Source organism: Macrosteles quadrilineatus, unplaced genomic scaffold (assembly GCF_028750875.1).
Source record: "Macrosteles quadrilineatus isolate MER2022 unplaced genomic scaffold, UCM_ALF_1.0 Scaffold_1__1_contigs__length_201487025, whole genome shotgun sequence".
NCBI classification, from domain to species: Eukaryota; Metazoa; Arthropoda; class Insecta; order Hemiptera; family Cicadellidae; genus Macrosteles; species Macrosteles quadrilineatus.
In genome coordinates this window covers 108488408-108507886 of record NW_026542594.1, presented here as the reverse complement: position 1 = coordinate 108507886, position 19479 = coordinate 108488408, and the positions used below count along the sequence as shown (strand labels likewise).

Sequence of the window (19479 nt, the reverse complement as noted above, 5' to 3'; positions counted from 1 at the left end):
TGATTCAAATTGTGTCCATGTTAAAAAAATCCAACTCATTTAAATTAAAACTAAACTAACAAATAGTTTGCTACTAGAGTTTTAAAGGAAAATTGTCCATTTAAATTGGGTTAAAAGTTTGATTCAAACGCTTAAATTCCCATAAATTTAAAGAAGTTTCGGGGGCACCCCTTCCCTCTCCGCATTATAAACATAACTATGGGTTAGCCCCCAGACTTTCCGGCATGGGTTAAACAACGAATTTGGGGGGGATTCTGCGACGTGAGCTTTGGGGGGGATGGGCACCCCTGTTCCTGTCTGTATTACGTCCACTACTTCACCAACAGAGAAATTTACGACAACACTAAACATTGAAACTGGTAAGCTTACGTTTGAAATCGACACTGGAAGTCCAGTAACAATAATTACTTACAAAGACCTTCAACAAGTTTGTCCCAACAGAACTCTTCAGCCAACGTAAACTAAATTTAAAACAGTTACAGGTGAAATCTTTAATCCTCTGGGTGTTGCCAAAGTTGAGGTATGGTACAACAACAAATCTACAGACCTGAACTTGTTTGTTGTGGATAACTTAATTAATCCATTATTAGGACGTGATTGGTTGCGAATTCTGAAAATTCCCCTAGATTCCGAACTATCCATTCATAAATGTACCACTTTAGATTGTTCTAAGCTTAAAATGGAAGTTCTTAACAAATATTCGGAACTATTCGAGGAAAAGATTGGCGAGGCCCCATATGTCTGCAATTTAACTCTTAAAGATAATGCTCGTCCAATATTTCTAAAGCCAAGGATAGTTCCTTTTGCACTTCGAGATGAGGTTGAAGCTGAATTAGATCGTTTGGAAAATCAAAACATTATTGAAAAAGTGGACAATGCACAATGGGGATGTCCTCTAGAGGTCGTTCCAAAGCCAGACGGGAAAGTGAGGCTATGCTTTGACTATAAGTGTACCATTAATTCACAGCTTGAAGACACAAGATATCCTATACCAGTCATAGATGAAATCCTTGGTAACATTAGGGGTGGTAATTAATTATTTTTGTCTGCTGGACATCCACAAAGCGTACTTACATATTCCTGTGGACAAAGAGAGTCAAAAGCTACAAAGCAATATCTACTCATCGATGAACCTATTTAATGAAAAGGTTATCTTTTGGCATTAAAACGGCCCCAAGTGAATTTGCCAAGTTCATTGACACAGTGCTACAAGGACTTGAATGCACCCTCGCTTATTTCGATGACATTATAATTTGGGGTTCCACCGTAGAAGAATGTAACAAAAGGTTACACGCTTGTTTGTCTCGTCTAGAAAAGTTCAATTTGCATGTCAACAAAGACAAAAGTCGATTTTTTGATAAGGAAATAACATATCTTGGTCACAAAATCAGCAAGCAAGGAATTCAAAAGAGCCCGGAGAAAGTGAAAGCTATTCTTAATACCCCTAATCCTACAAATTTAGATGAGGTAAGAACATTCATTGGTTATGTTTCATACTATTCTAAGTTTATTTCTAATGTATCAACCACTATGCATCCAATTTACCAACTCCTCAAAAGGAAAAATGGACGTTTTCAGTGGACAGAAGATTGTGAAAGAGCTGCAAATAAAATCAAGGCAGCGATTGCAAGTGATGATGTTCTAATTGGCTATAACCCATCATTGCCACTTGTTTTGGCAACTGATGCAAGTCCTTTAGGGATTTCAGCAGTTTTATCACATGTAAATAACGGTACAGAATGTCCAATATTTTTTGCATCTCGAACACTGACAAATACTGAGAAAAATTAATCTCAACTTGACAGAGAAGCAACAGCTATCTACTGGGCCTTTTTGAAATTCTATCCATAAATTTATGGTAGGAAGTTTTCACTTGTGACCGACAACAAACCCCTGACTCACATTTTCAGTTCAAATTCTAAATTGCCAGTCATAACAGCTTCCAGATTGCTTCGATATTCTATGTTCTTGAACGGTTTCAACTTTGACATTATTTTAAGGCGTTCAGCAGACCATGCCAATGCTGATTATTTGTCGAGATTTCCACTACCATCTCCACAAACAGTTGTTGATGAGAATTTCACTATTTATAACCTAACCTTAAATAATATTTCAAGTGAGATAGTCACTTATAAAAATGTACTAGAAGAAACTGACAAGGATCCAGAACTTGTTTCTTTGAAACAATCCTTACAAAATGGAACCTGCAAATCCCTTGAATACAGCCTTCATGAAGGAATAATTTTCGAGGGGACAGAGTTGTCATTCCAAAACCTCTGCAACGGTATATCCTTCATGAATTACACAGGACACATCAAGGCATTGTTCGTATGAAATCACTAGCCCGAAGGTACTGTTACTGGAAATTGATTGACAAGGACATTGAAGCTGTTGCAAAATCTTACAGAGCATGTGCAGACATACAAAACAACCAAATGAAAGCTCCCGCTCACCCCTGGGAACCTCCGAAGAGCAACTGGGAGCGTATACACATTGATTATGCTGGCCCCTTCCTTGGACATCATTTCTTGATTGTGGTAGACAGTTTATCAAAATGGCCTGAGGTGGCCATATGCAGGTCGGCACCTACTACAGATTCAACAATTGTGCATCTCCGGGAAATCTTCAGCCGGAATGGACTTCCAGTAACAATTGTAAGTGACAATGCTTCAATTTTCACCTCTGATTCTTTTCAAGCATTCTTGTTTCGAAATGGTATACAACACAAGACGATTGCACCTGGCCATCCAGCTACCAACGGCCAGGCTGAACGTTTCGTACAGACATTCAAGAACAAATTGAAAACAGTAATTTGTGATCCAGGAACATTACATTCCAAAGTCCAGGAAGCTCTCTTTTACTATCGAGCAACACCTTTTGGAAATGAAGACAAATCACCCGCAGAAAAATTTTTGCAAAGACGTTTTCGCACAAAACTAGACCTGTTAAAGATGACCCCGCACAAAGAAAGCGAAACTCTAACCAGCCCACAATTACCCCAGTCTCTTAGACTATTTCCCGGAGAACGAGTCCAAGTTAGAGATTATAGTAGTGGAATCCAATCTGCTAAATGGAATTACGGCACGATTAAAAAAACATTAGGCCGCTTACTTAGTGATGCTTGACAATTGGGTGGTTGTGAGACGACATATTGAGCAGCTGAGGAAATCCCAAGTTCCTTATTGTAATAAAACACAAGTAGAACAACTGCAACCAAAACCCACACAGCAAGTAAAGACTCAACAGAAGACTAATGTAGAAGAAGAGTCCTTCATTATCCAGTGCAGGAATCTGCCGAATCAGGCGCCACAAGTACACCTTGATGATGAAAATGAGCATGCGCCACAAGTGCACCTTGATGATGAAAATGAGCATACTCGGCAGCAACAAGTTGAACCTCATCCAGTTGATCCTCTTCCACAAGTCGAACCAAAAAGGTGTACAAGGACCCGTCGGCCAGTTGTTAGATTAAACTTGTGAATTGTGTGGTCTGTCTGTTGTGTGGGGAAGACTGTAATATATTCCAATAACCTGTCTTATTAACATTTATCTAAAACAGCTGTAAAATGTTATGTTTACATTTTTTTCCTATGATAATAAAAATACTGTTTGGTTCTAACATTTAAAAGAATCATTTTTATTACTGAAATATGTTTTAGTGATACTACATGAGATCATAGCCGAGTAATACATCTGCACATAACTGAGGCAAAATTGACAACTTAAAACCATTGTACGTATGATCTTGAATATGTAAGTCTACTAATACGTAGCCTAATACTTTAGACGTCAAAGTTGTAGTAGCCATAGAAACCTGGCCACTTCCAGGTATTACTTTAATTCCGTGTTTTAAAACAAAATCATGATTTATGTAGCTATCAGAACTACCAGTATCAATTAAAGAGTTAGCATGTCTACCATTTACTCTGGCTGAGATGACAGCTTTTGACAAGTAAGCAGGTCCAGTGGCAGTAATATTAGCTGTGAAAAGCAGACACTTTATTGTTTTGACTAAATTTTTGTTTACCTTTGAGAAGTGACCTTTTTTACCACAACAATGTAAAGTGACATCTTTTGCTGGACATACTGAATGAGGATGACGCTGTGGTCACAGAAGAAGCACCCAGACTAAGCAGCAGCTAACATTTTTGAACTTTCTGACTGAATTACATTTTCTTCCTCCTTTATACTTTGACTTGCCTTAGGAATTGCATTTAGTACTTCACTAATAGTATGATTTCTGTATTTATCATAAACTTGGGCATTATTCTGAGCCATTTCTAGAGCTAGAGATTGATTAATAGCATCTTGAAGTTCTAATTGTTTGCTTTCCAAGAGCCGTTGTCGAATGTCAGCAGATAGTTAACCATTTATGAATGCATCTCGTATATAGGCGCGTCGGTTTTGTTCTGAAGTTACAGATTTGAATTCACAGTCTTTACTTAATGACTTCAAAGCTTGGACATATTGTTGAATGTTTTCATTAGAATTCTGTTTTCTTGTAGCTAGTTTGTGTCTTGCAAAAATTACGTTAGGAGATTTGCAATATATCACTTTTAATGTCTTGATAACTTCTTCGTATGTTGAACATTCTTCAATGAATTCAAATGTCTTATAAGACATAGCATTGATTAGTACTTTCAAAACATCTTCATTTGAAACTTTAGCAATGTTAACATAGTTTTGGAAAGTTTTAATCCAGTGAGAAAATTCTTTTTTTGCTGTTGGAGAATCCGGATTGATATCTAGAAGTTGTGGTTTTAATATTTTCTCCATTTGATTTATTTTACTCAAATAAATTTTTGAAATAATGAATAAACCTTTTACAAATTCTAAGGCTTTATTTCAGTAAAACCAACATTACAGAATAACACAATTAAACAAGTTAAATTTGCATAGGAACCAGGACAGCTGATCAAAGTTGTAATATCAAGGATATTAGAAATGATGACAACAACCTCGGATAACCCCGGGGTTCGGGTAACCAGGGCTCGGATAGTTGAGAGTGTACTGTACTTATTAATTATTTACTAATGTTATCTGAATAGGAAATAAATCTGACAATTTGAAGGAAATATTAATAGAAATTCGGCCAGGTAAATGGAAATTCGCTTAGTCTGCAGGTTTACTGCGGAGGGGGTATTTATTAATACAATTCCAAATAAGAAATCAAATTCTAAATACTTACGGCTCTAAAAAATACAAAAAGTTTGTGATAAAAATTACGTACCACACAGATTTTTTAGAACTTTAATCTTTCAAGCAACTATCTCAGTTCAACAAAACTTAACTAATCAACCAAACAAGTTAACACAATGTATAACAGTTTTTAGTTAATTTATCTGTCTACAAAATTTAAAAAAAATTTCCCCTGACTTTCCACTTAAAAAAAAAAATCCCTGACCTTATAACTGTTTCCTTGACTTAACCTGAATTTCCAGGTATGTCGAAACCCTGCATAAAATGAGGTTTGAACGTAAATGTTGATGCCAAGCAAACTTAAATATAGAAATGGTTTAGTATTTATTTGGTTTTAATGTTTTAACACGTTCGTTACCGAGCGTTGCATATATGCGACGCCCCGGTCATTGCCACAGACCGAGGTATACAATTTAATCTTACACATAGACCAGCTGTCACTTGAATAGAATAGAATCTTTTATTGTCGTTAAACATAATATATGTAATAGACAGTGTCACATTTAAAATAGCCTAAATTAAGTCACATTCAACATGATTGTCAAAATTAACTTACTACTTGAAACACAGAATTGAGTAGTGCAGTGACATATTTAAAAACAAAAACTCATCAACATGGTAGAATGGATTTTCTACAAGCCAGTCAAAAACAGTTTTACTAAAAATTTCTTGTTTTGCTGTTTGTCCTTTACTAGGTAGTTTGTTAAACAGCCTAACACTCATAACTTTAAATGATTTTGAGGTTTTACTAAGCCTAAATCTATTAATAAATATTTTGTGACTTGTCCTGGTAAAGGGGTCATGGACCTGATTTGACAGCGTAAGATTTTTATAATTACGTTTCACATAGACTAGACAAATAAGGAGTGGTTAACAGTACACCCAGACCACAGGTGAAAACCTGTGAAACAGCGATCATTTACATTGTACTGCAATCGTGTTTGTAAGTAATATATTCTTGCTTTTTTATATTTTGTATAACCTTTTGTAATGTTGCATATTTGCGACGCCCGGTCTATAGCAAAGACAATAGTTAAATAAAATCACAATATTTTTCTTGAAATAGCACAAACGCCGAACATACATGACAATTCATTTTTGTTTATGTTTTTACTTAGGTGAAAGTAAGTAATAAAAACAGATTTTTTAAGAACTGTTTATAATTGAACAAATATAAAAGCTACATAGGATAATGCAGCATACATACAGCATCCTTATAAATAATTCTGTAAGACAAATTTTTTACCAGAAAATTGTGGACGTCTGGTAAGTCGCAGAAAAGTGGGAGAGGTCTTAAATTAAAGGTATTGACCCCAGGGACTCGGGAAAAATTGCAGAATTCCCATAAAGTTACCAAAAAACGAGATATAACGTAAAATGTTCTCCATAATAATACCATTAGAAGCCAGTTGCTGCTGAATTTTGTTTACTTCAATACAGCTGATCGTGATTTAGCATCAAGCCAGTACGCAATGTTAACATTTGGATTACTTAATTGCCAGTCAATTCTGCAATATACTATATAAAACCAGTGATAGTATCCATAATAATTAAGACAGTTACGAATGTGGAAATAAATTATTTTACTGTAAAATTTTTCAAATTTGTGTATTTTTAACATTTAACATGAAATAACCACATTGACTAAATAATTAACAATTCAAGATTGGAGAACTTCTGCTTTGTTTTTATTTCAAAACATATGTTCCAGATTTATTCTACACTTTCTTTATTTTCAATTTTAGATTTATTGTAGTGTTTAATCAATATTTTGTATGATGTGGATGTGGAATAACCTAAACGGCTACTCTTAGAAAATAACCCAGGAATAAAGAAAAAAAAATAGGTTTGTAGGCCTACAGTAAATATATATTTGTTGAGTAAGTAACTACTATGACAAGTTCAGACAAGTTCCAGTGGGAGGAAAAATAATATTGTTTGGAGATTTTAAACAGGTACCGTCTGTTGCTCGCAAAAGAGTTAAGAATCAGCCGATGATTAGGCCTAATTTGATAGGATATTATGTACCGTCAATCCCACCTTTAAAAGCAATACCACCACATAAACTTATACTAAATGTAGTTTTTTATGTTGATCAGAAAAGATCTAGGGTTAAGTTTGGTCAATGGGATGCCTTTACTTTACACTAATGTTGTTAAACCTTAACAAAAGGAGTATAAACTTAGAAATATTAACCAAAGCTACCTTAATAAACCAGTATTTATTCACAAACAATTATATGTTTGCTACCTTTAGCAGAGTCAAACCTATGTAGTGATTAAAATGATTTATTGAAAATAACACCAACAAAGACAAACAACAAACTGTTGTTTACACAAAAGATATGGCGTACAGGGCTATCTATTTGCACACATAGATAATATATTTCTTAGTTTGTTTGAATATTAGAATAATTTGTTTTATATTATTGAGCTTTTTAGGGACTTATGTCCCTATCCAAGCCACTAGTACATACATACAGTTATAAAAAACAGTTTTTCCAACTATCATATGACGTCACCAATCATCATATCCACAGACCACAACTGACGCAATTGTGCGACAGACATCGCTGTAGACCGCTGCAGAGAATTCAGGGCCTTCAAATAGACCGTTACAAAGATATAAACGTTTTGATAACATTGGAAAACTGATGCAAATATGCGATGTCAGTCTATTTTATAGTGACTAGCCGCCGCATGCGACTATGGAAAGAAACCAGCCGTCGCATAAGTGGGTTGCTGGTCCATATGAATGAAACATTTTGTACTATTGCGGTAGCGAACGTGTTAACTAAATGTTGCCAAAGGTAAAATTGGTAGATAAACAGCTTGTGGAAACAACACAACTTAAGATGAAGTGTAAAATTCAATACCTTACCTCTGAAATCTCTTCTCCATTGGATAAGTCTTCACCTGAAATTTGAAAAATGTGATATAAATTTCAAGTATCACAATGAAACAATAAAAATGTCCTTATAAACTGTGAAACATCTTCATGAAGAACTGTGAACATTGGTTTCAATATAATCTATACAGTAGGATCTCATTAATCCGGCCCTATATGGCGATTAGTAGGGCCGGATTATGGAAAATGCCGGATTAGTGGAAATGCATCAGAAATTGAAGTGGTTTTACAATAAACAACATTTTTATTGTTTACAAAAACTATGATAACAATCATTTGAATTTCTGTACAGTATAGGCCTAATGAAATGTTGTTTAATGTATTATTGTGAAAAAGAAACAGTGATATGAAACAGCAAACAACCGTACAGTACAATATCAGACAATGAACAAAGATAATCACTAAATACTGAACGTGTACAAAATGAAAATTACAGAACTGTAGGCCTACTGTACACTTTACATGTAAGACCTACTTAAAACAACCGCAAAATAGTTTGTAATATTTTTCTGCTTCTTTGCATTAAAAGAAAGTTTTAAAACATTTTCCTGGAGCCTCTGTAGTGTCATAATATCGGAAGCCGAAGCACCGTTTTCTTCCGCCCAAGCTATTGCAGTTGCGTAGGCACAGAGCGCTGAATCCGTGTTGACTGTGTGTGCAGCTGCAGCTGTCGACGTACTGGCTCCGCCCACTCCGCCCTCCTCATCACCCTCCTCCACGTCACTGCCGTCTAGAACATCTTCGATGATCTCATCGTCTGTCATGATTTGACACTGCTCGTCGTCTGCACCGTCTAACCAGGCGGTAACATCGACTGATGTCAGATCTTCTGGATCGTCTACTAACTGTTCGGCTATTGCTTCTCTCAAGTCATTTAGCTCAGCATCTGTTATCACTGTCGTTTGAGGATTTGATTGTCTTCTGTAATCCTCTAATAAATCAAGAGAAGGCCACAACTTGGCCCATGAACAAACAATTGTTTTTGTTGCAAGTTTTTCTCATGCGCTTGCAAGATTAAAAACAACATCTTTCATGTTGGTTTCCTTCAGAGCTGTAACAACACTCCCCTCTTTTGACAAAACATTGTACAAAAGGGGTTTTCTATAATTTGTTTTTATAGTTTGGATCACATTTTGGTCCATGGGCTGGAGTATCGGAGGTACATGTGGGGGCAAAAATAAAGCAGTGATTTTTCCATCCCTACTTTTTAACTCATCCTCATCTGGAAGTCCAGGACAATTATCGAGCAACAAAAGGGCTTTTTGAAGCAGTTTCTGTGTTTTCAAAATTTTTTTTCCGATGGAACAAAAGTTTTATGAAACCATTCCGAAAAAAGAGTTTTTGTCATCCATCCCTTTGTCGAGTTTGTGTATTGTTATATATTCCAAATAATCTATCTTTTATTTAATATTGATCATATGACTGGAATAATTTCATATTGTAAATAATTCAATGTTTACATTTATTATTAAGAAATAAAGAGTTGTGTTCATATATTTTGTATTATTTTTATATCTAATAATTTGGCGACGAGGAAGAAAATGACTGAAATACAAGACCTTATATCTACTTTGAACAGTTTTATGACAATAATGACACAACATACAAGTCAACAGACAGAACAGCCTAGATCAAAACATAGTACCAAGGACCTACTACAGAGCAATGCCTTGATGTTTGATGCTTATGATGAAAGTAAGGAAACGTTTGCTAAGCACTACAATCTGATCTGTAGTCTAACATCTCCAGACAAACCAGACTCAAAAACATATCAAGAATTACTGATATTACTAAATGAGCACCTAAGCCCAAAGAAGAACATACTTACAGAACAGCACAAATTCTTATCCCGTTTACAAGATGGAAATGAATCAATCACAAATTATGTCACAGTCCTCAAACAACTGGCTTGTTCAGCAGATTTCAAATCTGGGTGTAAAGAAGGAAAATGTACAAAATCAGTTATAAACCTCATGCTCAGGGCTCAATTCATCAGAGGCTTATATGACTCGGACATCAGAGAAAAACTCTTACAACTGGGGGAAATATCATTTGACAAAGCCTTAGAAATCGCCTTGGCTATAGAGGCATCAAAACTTGACAACCAGATTTTATATACTAGTAATAACCAGAATGACATTCACAAAATAAGTAAAACAACAAAGAACAATATCGGCCCTAAGAATAAAAGTTTCTCAACAAAAAACCATTTCTCTAATGACTCAAGCAAAAAGAAAGACAGGAAAAACAAAAGGCTACAAAGACTGGGACTTTTAGATGTCTGTTTGCACTGTGGAAGGAATAACCACGAAACACAAAATTGCCGATTAATAGATGAACTAAATTGCAGGTATTGTCATAAAGATGGACACATAGAAAAGGTTTGCATAGCGAAACGAATACAGGAATTACAGTATTCAGAGAAAAATGTAAAAAGAGTTGATGAAATTGATTCTGAATATGAATACGACGTTCAACGGATCATAAATGTATTGAAGAATGACGAAAGAGATGACAGAATGATGATTAACGTATCTCTAAATGGTAAACAGCAACGTTTTGAGTATGATTCTGGAAGTCGTGTTAGCATAATAAATAATGATGACTTCAAGAAACTAGACTTACATGTTCCAGTTTGCAAAACAAGTGCTCTTTTTCGATCTTATACTGGACAAATTTTCAAACCAATCGGGGTCTGTACCCTAAGAATATCTTACGAAGGGAGATCTTGCAGAGAGGATCTATACATTGTAAATCTACTTGGAAGGGATTGGATTCGAAAATTGAAAATTAACTTACACAATATTAATCTTGTTAATATGAAGAAACCAGAGGTTGATACCAACACTGTTGTCAAATCTATCAAGCAAAGATTCTCAAGCGTTTTTGAACAATGCATTGGTAAAACACCCAACTTTACATGCTCTTTAAAACTAAAGGATAATTCAAGACCTGTGTACTTAAAACCCAGACCAGTACCTCATGCTCTTCGAGAAGCTGTTGAGAATGAACTAGATGAACTTGAAAAAGAAGACGTAATAGAGAAAGTGGATCAAACTGAGTGGGGAACGCCGATTGTTGTGATTCCAAAAGCAAATGGAGCGGTCCGTATTTGCGCGGATTACAAGGTAACTGTGAACCAACAACTACATGACAGTCGTTATCCAATACCAAGAATAGAGGATATCCTTAACAAAATGAGAAATGGAAACTATTTTTGCACTTTAGACATTTACAAGGCTTATTTACATCTTTCAGTGGACTCTGAAAGTTCTAAAATCCAGACAATTACCACACATAAGGGTACATATCTAGCAAAAAGACTGTTTTTCGGAATTAAGACTGTCCCAAATGAATTTCATAAATTTATTGACCAAGTCGTACAAAATCTTGAAGGGACAGTGGCTTATTTTGATGATATTGTTGTACAAGGCTGCACTTTTGAAGAATGCAAATCCAGGCTCATAAAGGTCTTAGAAAAATTGGAACAACACAATCTACATGTGAATGTTGAAAAATGCAAGTTTTTTGAGAGAAAGGTGCAGTATCTATCTGGGTCATATCATCAGCAAAGACGGTATCCAGAAATCACCAGAAAAGGTGAGGGCAATCCAGGATGCTCCCCGTCCAACAAATATCACAGGAGTGCGTCAATTCCTTGGACTAGTACAGTACTATTCAAAGTTCATCAAAGATGCATCTACACTGCTAAATCCCTTACATCAGCTTCTAAGGAAAGAAAAACGTTTTCACTGGTCCCAGGAATGTGAAAAAGCTTTTACTTGTGTTAAAGAAGAGATAGCAAGTGACACAGTCCTTACTCCATACAACCCAGACTTACTCGTGATACTTGCTACAGATGCTAGCCCTGTTGGCTTATCAGCTGTGCTGTCTCATAAAATGCCAAATAATGAAGAGAGGCCTATTGTATTTGCCAGCAGATCCCTCACTGCTGCAGAGCGCAACTATAGCTAATTGGACAGAGAAGCAACTGCTGTATATTGGGGGTGTAAAAAAATGTTCGATTATATATACGGAAGGAAGTTTACTCTTGCCATTGACAACAAACCACTGATGACCATATTTCATCCAGACAAGAAACTACCATTGTTGACTTCATCCAGGATGCTTAGATATGCTCATTTTCTTTCAGGGTTTGATTATGAGATTGTACACAAAAAATCAAACGACCACTGTAATGCAGATTACCTCTCAAGACATCCCTTACCCATAAAAGAAGAGAATATAAATGTGGTTGACGAAGATTACACTGTTCGAAGAGAGACAATACACTGCATAACAACCGATACAATCATGGCTAAAGACATAGAAAAAGAAACATCACTTGACAAAGAACTCTCTCGCTTAAAGGAAAAGCTCCTAAACGGAGAAGTCGCTGACCCAGAAATATCACTTCAAGACGGAATTATTTTTAGAGGAAATCGTGTTATCATTCCAAAAAAGCTACAACCTAAAATCCTCCAAGAATTACACTCAACACACGTAGGAATAGTGCGGATGAAGAGTCTGGCAAGAAACTACTGTTACTGGAAAAACATTGATACAGATATTGAGAGTATGGTGGCAAGTTGTAAGGCATGTTGTGAGAATAAGAAAAATCCAGAGAAGGCTCCTACCCATGTTTGGGAAATACCAAAACGCAATTGGCAGCGAGTCCACATGGATTACGCAGGACCTTTTCTAAATCACAACTTCTTGATTGTTGTAGGTGCCAGGTCAAAGTGGCCAGAAATATATCCGATAAAAAGTGCGCCAACAACTGCCAGTACTATTCATTACCTCAGAGAAATATTCAGTCACCATGGCCTACCAGAAATATTGGTCAGTGACATTGCCACAATTTTTAAATCTGCAGAGTTTCAAGCATTCTGTAAACGCCAAGGAATAAGACAACGATTCATTGCACCAGGAAACCCCTCTACAAATGGTCAAGCGGAAAGATTTTGCCAAACACTCAAGACAAAACTGAGGTGCATGCAGTTTGAACAGGGCACTTTACATGAAAAACTATGTGCACTATTATTTCGGTACCGAGCTACACCACTGAGTACTGGTGCATCCCCAGCACAATTAATGTTTGGCAGGAACTTGAGAACCAAGCTAGATCTCTTAAGGCCTGGCGAAGATGACAAAAATGAGGCTCAACAACCAATATTTAACAAACATTACAATATTGGGGAGAGAGTACAATCAAGAAATTACGCAGGATCCATTCTGTGGAAATTTGGAACTGTGGTGGAAAGACTGGGACGACTTCACTATCTCGTAGAAATTGATGATGGGTATGTAATAAAACGCCACTTCAATCAACTTCGAGCTTGTCAAGTGCCAAAAGATTCTACTCATTACAAAAGCCCTCTACCTAGCTCATTGACACAAACAAGGCAAGAAAGTTCAAACAACCGATGCGACCCAAAAGCCAAAGTACCACCAAAGCAAACTAATCGAACTTTAATATTCCAAAATACCAATCAAAATTGTTCAAGACAACCTATATTCATGGGAAATACAAGGTACGGTATGTTAAGGAAATCAATAAGCAATTCAGAAAAGTCACAAGATACAGAAAATGTCTCAAGTAACACCCCAAGCTGGGAAGGAACTATAGACACTAAAACATCGGGTCCTACAGCAAGCACTATGCCTAATATTGAGGAAAAAAGCCCTATACATAACAATGAAGCGTCAAGTACAATCCATCGTACAAGCAGCCGACAAGAGGCCGAAGAGCCAAGTACACAACAAGACGCTGAAGTGTCTAATGCAAACTCACAACCAGATGTTCCTGTCCCTAAAATTCGCCGCTCATTGAGAATAAGAAAACCAATTAAAAGGATGAACTTGTAAATGAACATTCTCTTAAATAAGTACGGAGGAATTGTTATATATTCCAAATAATCTATCTTTTATTTAATATTGATCATATGACTGGAATAATTTCATATTGTAAATAATTCAATGTTTACATTTATTATTAAGAAATAAACATGTATCAAGAGTTGTGTTCATATATTTTGTATTATTTTTATATCTAATATGTATGTAACTGGCAACTGTGTGTTTTTGAAAGCCCTCGGCTTTTTGGCTTTCCCAATAACCAGCAATTCTAATTTATGCGTGCCACTAGCATTACAACACGGCATAAAAGTTACTCTATCTTTGGGCAACTCGCGACCAGGGGCACTAGTTTCCTGTCTATGAACGAATGTTTGTTTCGGCAAAAGACGCCAAAACAGACCACTCCCGTCAGCATTGTCAGCACTGATCCACTAAGTCAGCACCAAAGTCAGCACTAAGTCCATTTCATCCACTATTTCTTTAAATTTTTTAATAAAAGGTTCTGCAGCCGCTACATCACACGAAAGCCTTTCTCCAGTCATAGTTAGAAATCGAATTCCAAAGCGTCGTTTGAATTTATCCTGCCACCCAACACTTGCACGGAAGTCGTCCTTTTTCATGATTTTATTATAAAATAGTTTTGCCTTTTCCATTATAATATCACCTGAAATTGGCATGAGTCGGCTCCTTTCTTGCAAGAACCAATTATAAAGTGCGTCTTCTACTTGCGGAAATTCGTCTACTTTTATTGTCTTTCTTACCTTCGAAGATGATTCACTACTCCTCTTAAAGAATGATTCAATTTGCTCCTTCTTCTTCTTTATGTCATGTATAGTTGCACGGCCGATATTGTATTCCTTAGACAGATGAGCCAACTTTTCACCCTTTTCCAAACGTTTTAAAATCGTATACTTTTTATCTAAAGTCAGCGTTACATGCTTACGTTTTCCCCGACATCGCACTACACTTATAGATTGTATACCATATACATACACTGCACAGTACTGTACTCACAACACTACCTTCACACAACTCACACGCCACACACTGTATGCAACTACCCGTAGCAGACATCAGTCGTCAGTGTACTGCTATTGTTAAATATGGACACTCACGTTTTCAAGTCTAGACATAAAAATGTACTGACTAATTAAAGGGAAAACCTCTGCTTTGTTTTGATTTCAAAACATATATTAAAGTTTTATTCTACACTTTTTTTGTAAATTTATAAACATTCATATTTGAGATTTATTGTAGTGTTTTATCAATATTTTGTAATTTGTATGGAGTGGAATAACCTCCAATGGCTACTCTTAGAAAACAACCTGGGAATAAAGATTAAATAGGTTCGTACCGTACAGGTTCATTAAGTAAGTACTATGACAAGTTCCAACGGGCGGAAAAACAATATTGTTTGGTTTAGATTTTAATTAGGTACTGCATGTTGCTCTAAGCAAAAAAGGTTCAAATAATATAGCTTAGCATGCATGGTAGTAAAGGGAGCATCCATATATATAACAGTAAAACCTAGAGATAGTTTCCGTTTCTTAAAACTAACCAAAGATATGCATGTTGAAGATGCTGGTGAAAAGTAATTTAGTAATTGGTTACGATAACAGGGCAATGGAACCCTAAACAGTCGCAAAATAGTTAGTAATCAGGCGTTGATTAGACCTTTTTTTGTAGAATATGCAAAGTGAATCGCACCTTTAGGAGGAATACCACTACATAAACTTACACTAGGCTAATAGTAGTTTTATTATTGTTGATCAGATACAAATCTAGGGTTATGTTTGGTCAATGGGATGCCTTTACTTAACACTAATTTTGTTAAAACTTTACAAAAGGAGTATAAACTTAGAAATAATAATAACTGGGTCGGGGTGCTAATTTAGCGGATTTGACCAAGAACTAAGCTTATCTCAACACGCCTTTATTTGACTTTTCATACTTGACAAAGACAATTTCCCATATTTCAATCAGGGAAGCCTTTTTATCATCATAAACCAAAAGACCATGGCTACCTTAGTAAACCAATTCACATACATGTTTGCTGCCATTAGCAAAGTTAAACCTCTGGAGGCATTCAAATTATTTATTGAAAAATAACATCAACAAAAGCAAACAAAGAAAAATGACAAACTGTTTTTTACACAAAAGATATGTTGTACAGGGTCCTAGCACATAGATAATTTGATTCTGAGTTTTGTTTAAATATTATAATAATTTGTTTTACATTTGAGCTTTTTAGGGACTTATGTCCCTACAAGCCACTAGTTATTCATTAATGATCTGCCAGAAGTGTTAGAAGGTGGGTGCAACTTTGGTGGTCAGAGGGTCAATATGCTGAAGTATACAGACGATATAGTGACTATAACTCCGACAGCTACAGGTCTGCAGCACATGATAAATAGGCTAGAAAATTACTGTGAAATATGGAACCTCAACCTCAATTTAAATAAATCAAAAGTCATGGTATTTAGGAAAGGAGGGAGGCTTGGAACAAATTGTCAATGGTGGTACAAAGGCAAAACAATAGAGGTAGTAAACAGTTATAAATATCTAGGGGTCGATTTTACTCCGTCTTTGTCGTGGAACTTATATTTGCATCAAAAGAATATTATGACAAAACTAGCAATTAATTCAATAAGGGCTAGATTCATAAGGGGCAGTAAGATTCCGCTAAGCTCAGAAATAGTTTGTTATAACGCAGTTTTAAAATCGATTTTATGTTATGGGGCACAAGTGTGGGGCTTTTTGGAATCAAAAACAATAGAGAATGCACAAAACTTTTTTCTTAAAAAATTATTTCGTCTACCTAGAAACACTCCCAATTATGTGTTATATTTAGAAACAGGTTTCGAGAAATTGCATATTTATACATTAGCGCTACATATCAAGACAATATTAAAAGTTTTATTACTCCCAGAAAATAGACTCCCACATATTCTTGCTAAACAAATTATTTCAAAAAATATTTTCTGGTGCAAGCAATTAAAATCGATTGGGTGCAAAAGAGGAATGACGATAGATTTTAATATTGATGATTTAGACTCACTCAAGACACAGCTGTTTGGTCTGGTAGAGGTAGAGCGGCGCGCATGGAAGGGGGAGTGCGAGGGGAGAGCGATAACGTCTTTGTACCACCAACAATATATCTCTCTTGACCTTGAGCTCGGCGACAGACCCTTGCTCACTGATAACTTGGACATTTCCCTTATATCCTGGATTATTAAGGCCAGAGCAGGGCTACTGTCAATAAATTATCAACCTTGGATAGAGAATAAAAATTACATTTACTCTCTATGCAATAATAGGCAAATTGAATCGGTGTTAATTACGTAGCAGTATGCCCAATTCTAAAGAATATCAGATATTTTTGGCTAAAAGCCAGTGTTGGGAAGTAGCGCGCTACAAGTAGCGACGCTACAGTAGCGCGCTACTTTTTTTGTAGCGTTAGCTGTAGCTACGCTACTTTTAAGATTTTGTAGCTTTAGCTGTAGCTAGCTACATTTTTAAAGTAGTTGTAGCGGAATATTAGCTACTTTTCTCGCTACATTAACATTGTTTGAGATAGTGATTTTTATCATAACCTAAACCTTACGTGAAACAACCTATTTCAAACTGGGATTTTCAAAAAAATTAGGCCTACTTTCTTGGCTTCATACAGCTGGTTGCAGCCGTTTCATTCCCTATTACAACGTTGTGTGGACATGGAGGCCATTAAATGAGCGTTATCCACATTTTTGGCTCTCATTTCCTTAATTTACTACTCTGTGATTACTGTCAGATAAAATAAAATCGCTAGATGCATGCAGACGACGTTTAAACGTTACCGGTGACAAGAGAAGCTATTGAATGCTTGCAAGTGATTGACAGAGAAATTAGTAATCAATTTAGTTTCTTTATTATATCGATAGTGTTTCAACTTGGTTTTTAGTGGAAACCAACACTCCTTAAAATAATGAGAAAGCTGGTCTATCGACCTTTGCTTCAGCTGTTGATTGTGGTTTATCATCACAAGATTGGTTAGATTACGAAGATTTTTCAAAGGTTTACTAAATTAACAAAGAGGAAATTACCTGATGAGATTTAAGATATGCCTAGACTACATAATAATTGTAACGAAAAAATCTCCATATAACATGAAACTTACATTGAAAAAATAGCATAGTTTGCTCCTGCAAACAGCTCTTGTATAGGACTATTCCTAGGCTATGCTATGGTTTAAGACGAATACCAAGTTCCAAGTTCATTTATTAGGAATATATCTGTTTAGTACTTGCAAGAACAAGCCTACTATAGCCATAGAACTATAGCCAACTTGTTACATAGCCAAGTAGGCCTACATGTTATTTTTACTTTACAAATTTCAACATTTTAAATTAAAAGCCGATTTCAGGATAAGTTGCTGAATTTTGTTTTCTGTACCAACTAGGCTGAAGCACAATTTGCCCTATGCATAATGACAATAAAGGACGATTTCTTGACATTGAAAAGTGTTATTCATAGAACAAGTAACTTATCACTATGGTTAAAAGTTATAGCAGTGTCGTTTTTAAAGAAAGGCAATACACTCCAATTTCAGTAGGCTAGGCTCTGTAACTCAAAAAGTATTTTTAAATAATCGTTTTACAGTTTTATTGGTCTCAATTGTTGATATAAGACATCTATAAATGAATCCATATTAAAGGAATAAAATGAGTTTTTAAAATATAATTTGGTTGTATGTCCTTTGAACTTAATGAAATTTACATTTAAAACGCTTAAAAATAATGAAATATTTAAAAATAAGTACTAAATATGATGGGACACCCAACTATTTGGTTCTGTTGTTGTAATGTTAGGTTTATAATGCCAACAAATTAAATACTATCTAGGAATAATTTGTTTTCCAAGTAATGTTAGATACAATACTACTTTTTTATGTTTGTTCAATAAAAATGTAGTTGCAATTAATTTTACATTTACCTAATGTGCGTGGAATAAAAAGTAACGTCTTTGGAAAAGTAGCTAAAATTGTAGCTGTAGCTACATTTCATTGTAGCTGTAGTTGTAGCTAGCTACTTTTTCGGAACTGTAGCTGTAGCTGTAGCTAAGCTACTTTTTTGGAAATGTAGCAGTAGTTGTAGCTAGCTACATTTTAAAAGTAGCTTCCCCAACACTGCTAAAAGCACATTCTTTGAGTGAAGACGGATTCTTTGATTATTTAAATGGAAGGGATTGGCGGGCTTTGGGTGGTTTTTTAAGAGATGCTTGGAGTGTAAGATGGGATCCAATACAGGAGTTTAACTTTTAGACAACTGAAAAAAGCAAGTAATCTCAAAAAGTATTTTTTCCTTGTTTGTGACTTTTGTTATCAATTCTGTTTATAGATAGATCTTTTAATGTAAAAAATGTATTTTATGTTAAGTTTATTATTTTATTTTCAGTCTTTTGTCAAGGAGTTACTTTCTGTTATTTATTTAAAACATAAATTAATGTGTCAACCAAACAGACGGTTTAGTAACCATT

General features: G+C 35.5%; 1 protein-coding gene across 2 annotated transcripts in view; it reads right to left on the bottom strand.

Moving 5' to 3' along the window:
- The window catches only part of LOC128982950 (uncharacterized), a 141310-nt gene that overhangs the window by 58835 nt on the left and 62996 nt on the right, over positions 1-19479 (bottom strand). For both annotated transcript variants that reach the window (XM_054402063.1, XM_054402054.1), the window contains exon 9: positions 8080-8114. In XM_054402063.1, coding sequence (XP_054258038.1) covers positions 8080-8114 — 35 coding nt within the window. The remainder of the gene's footprint in view (positions 1-8079; positions 8115-19479) is intronic.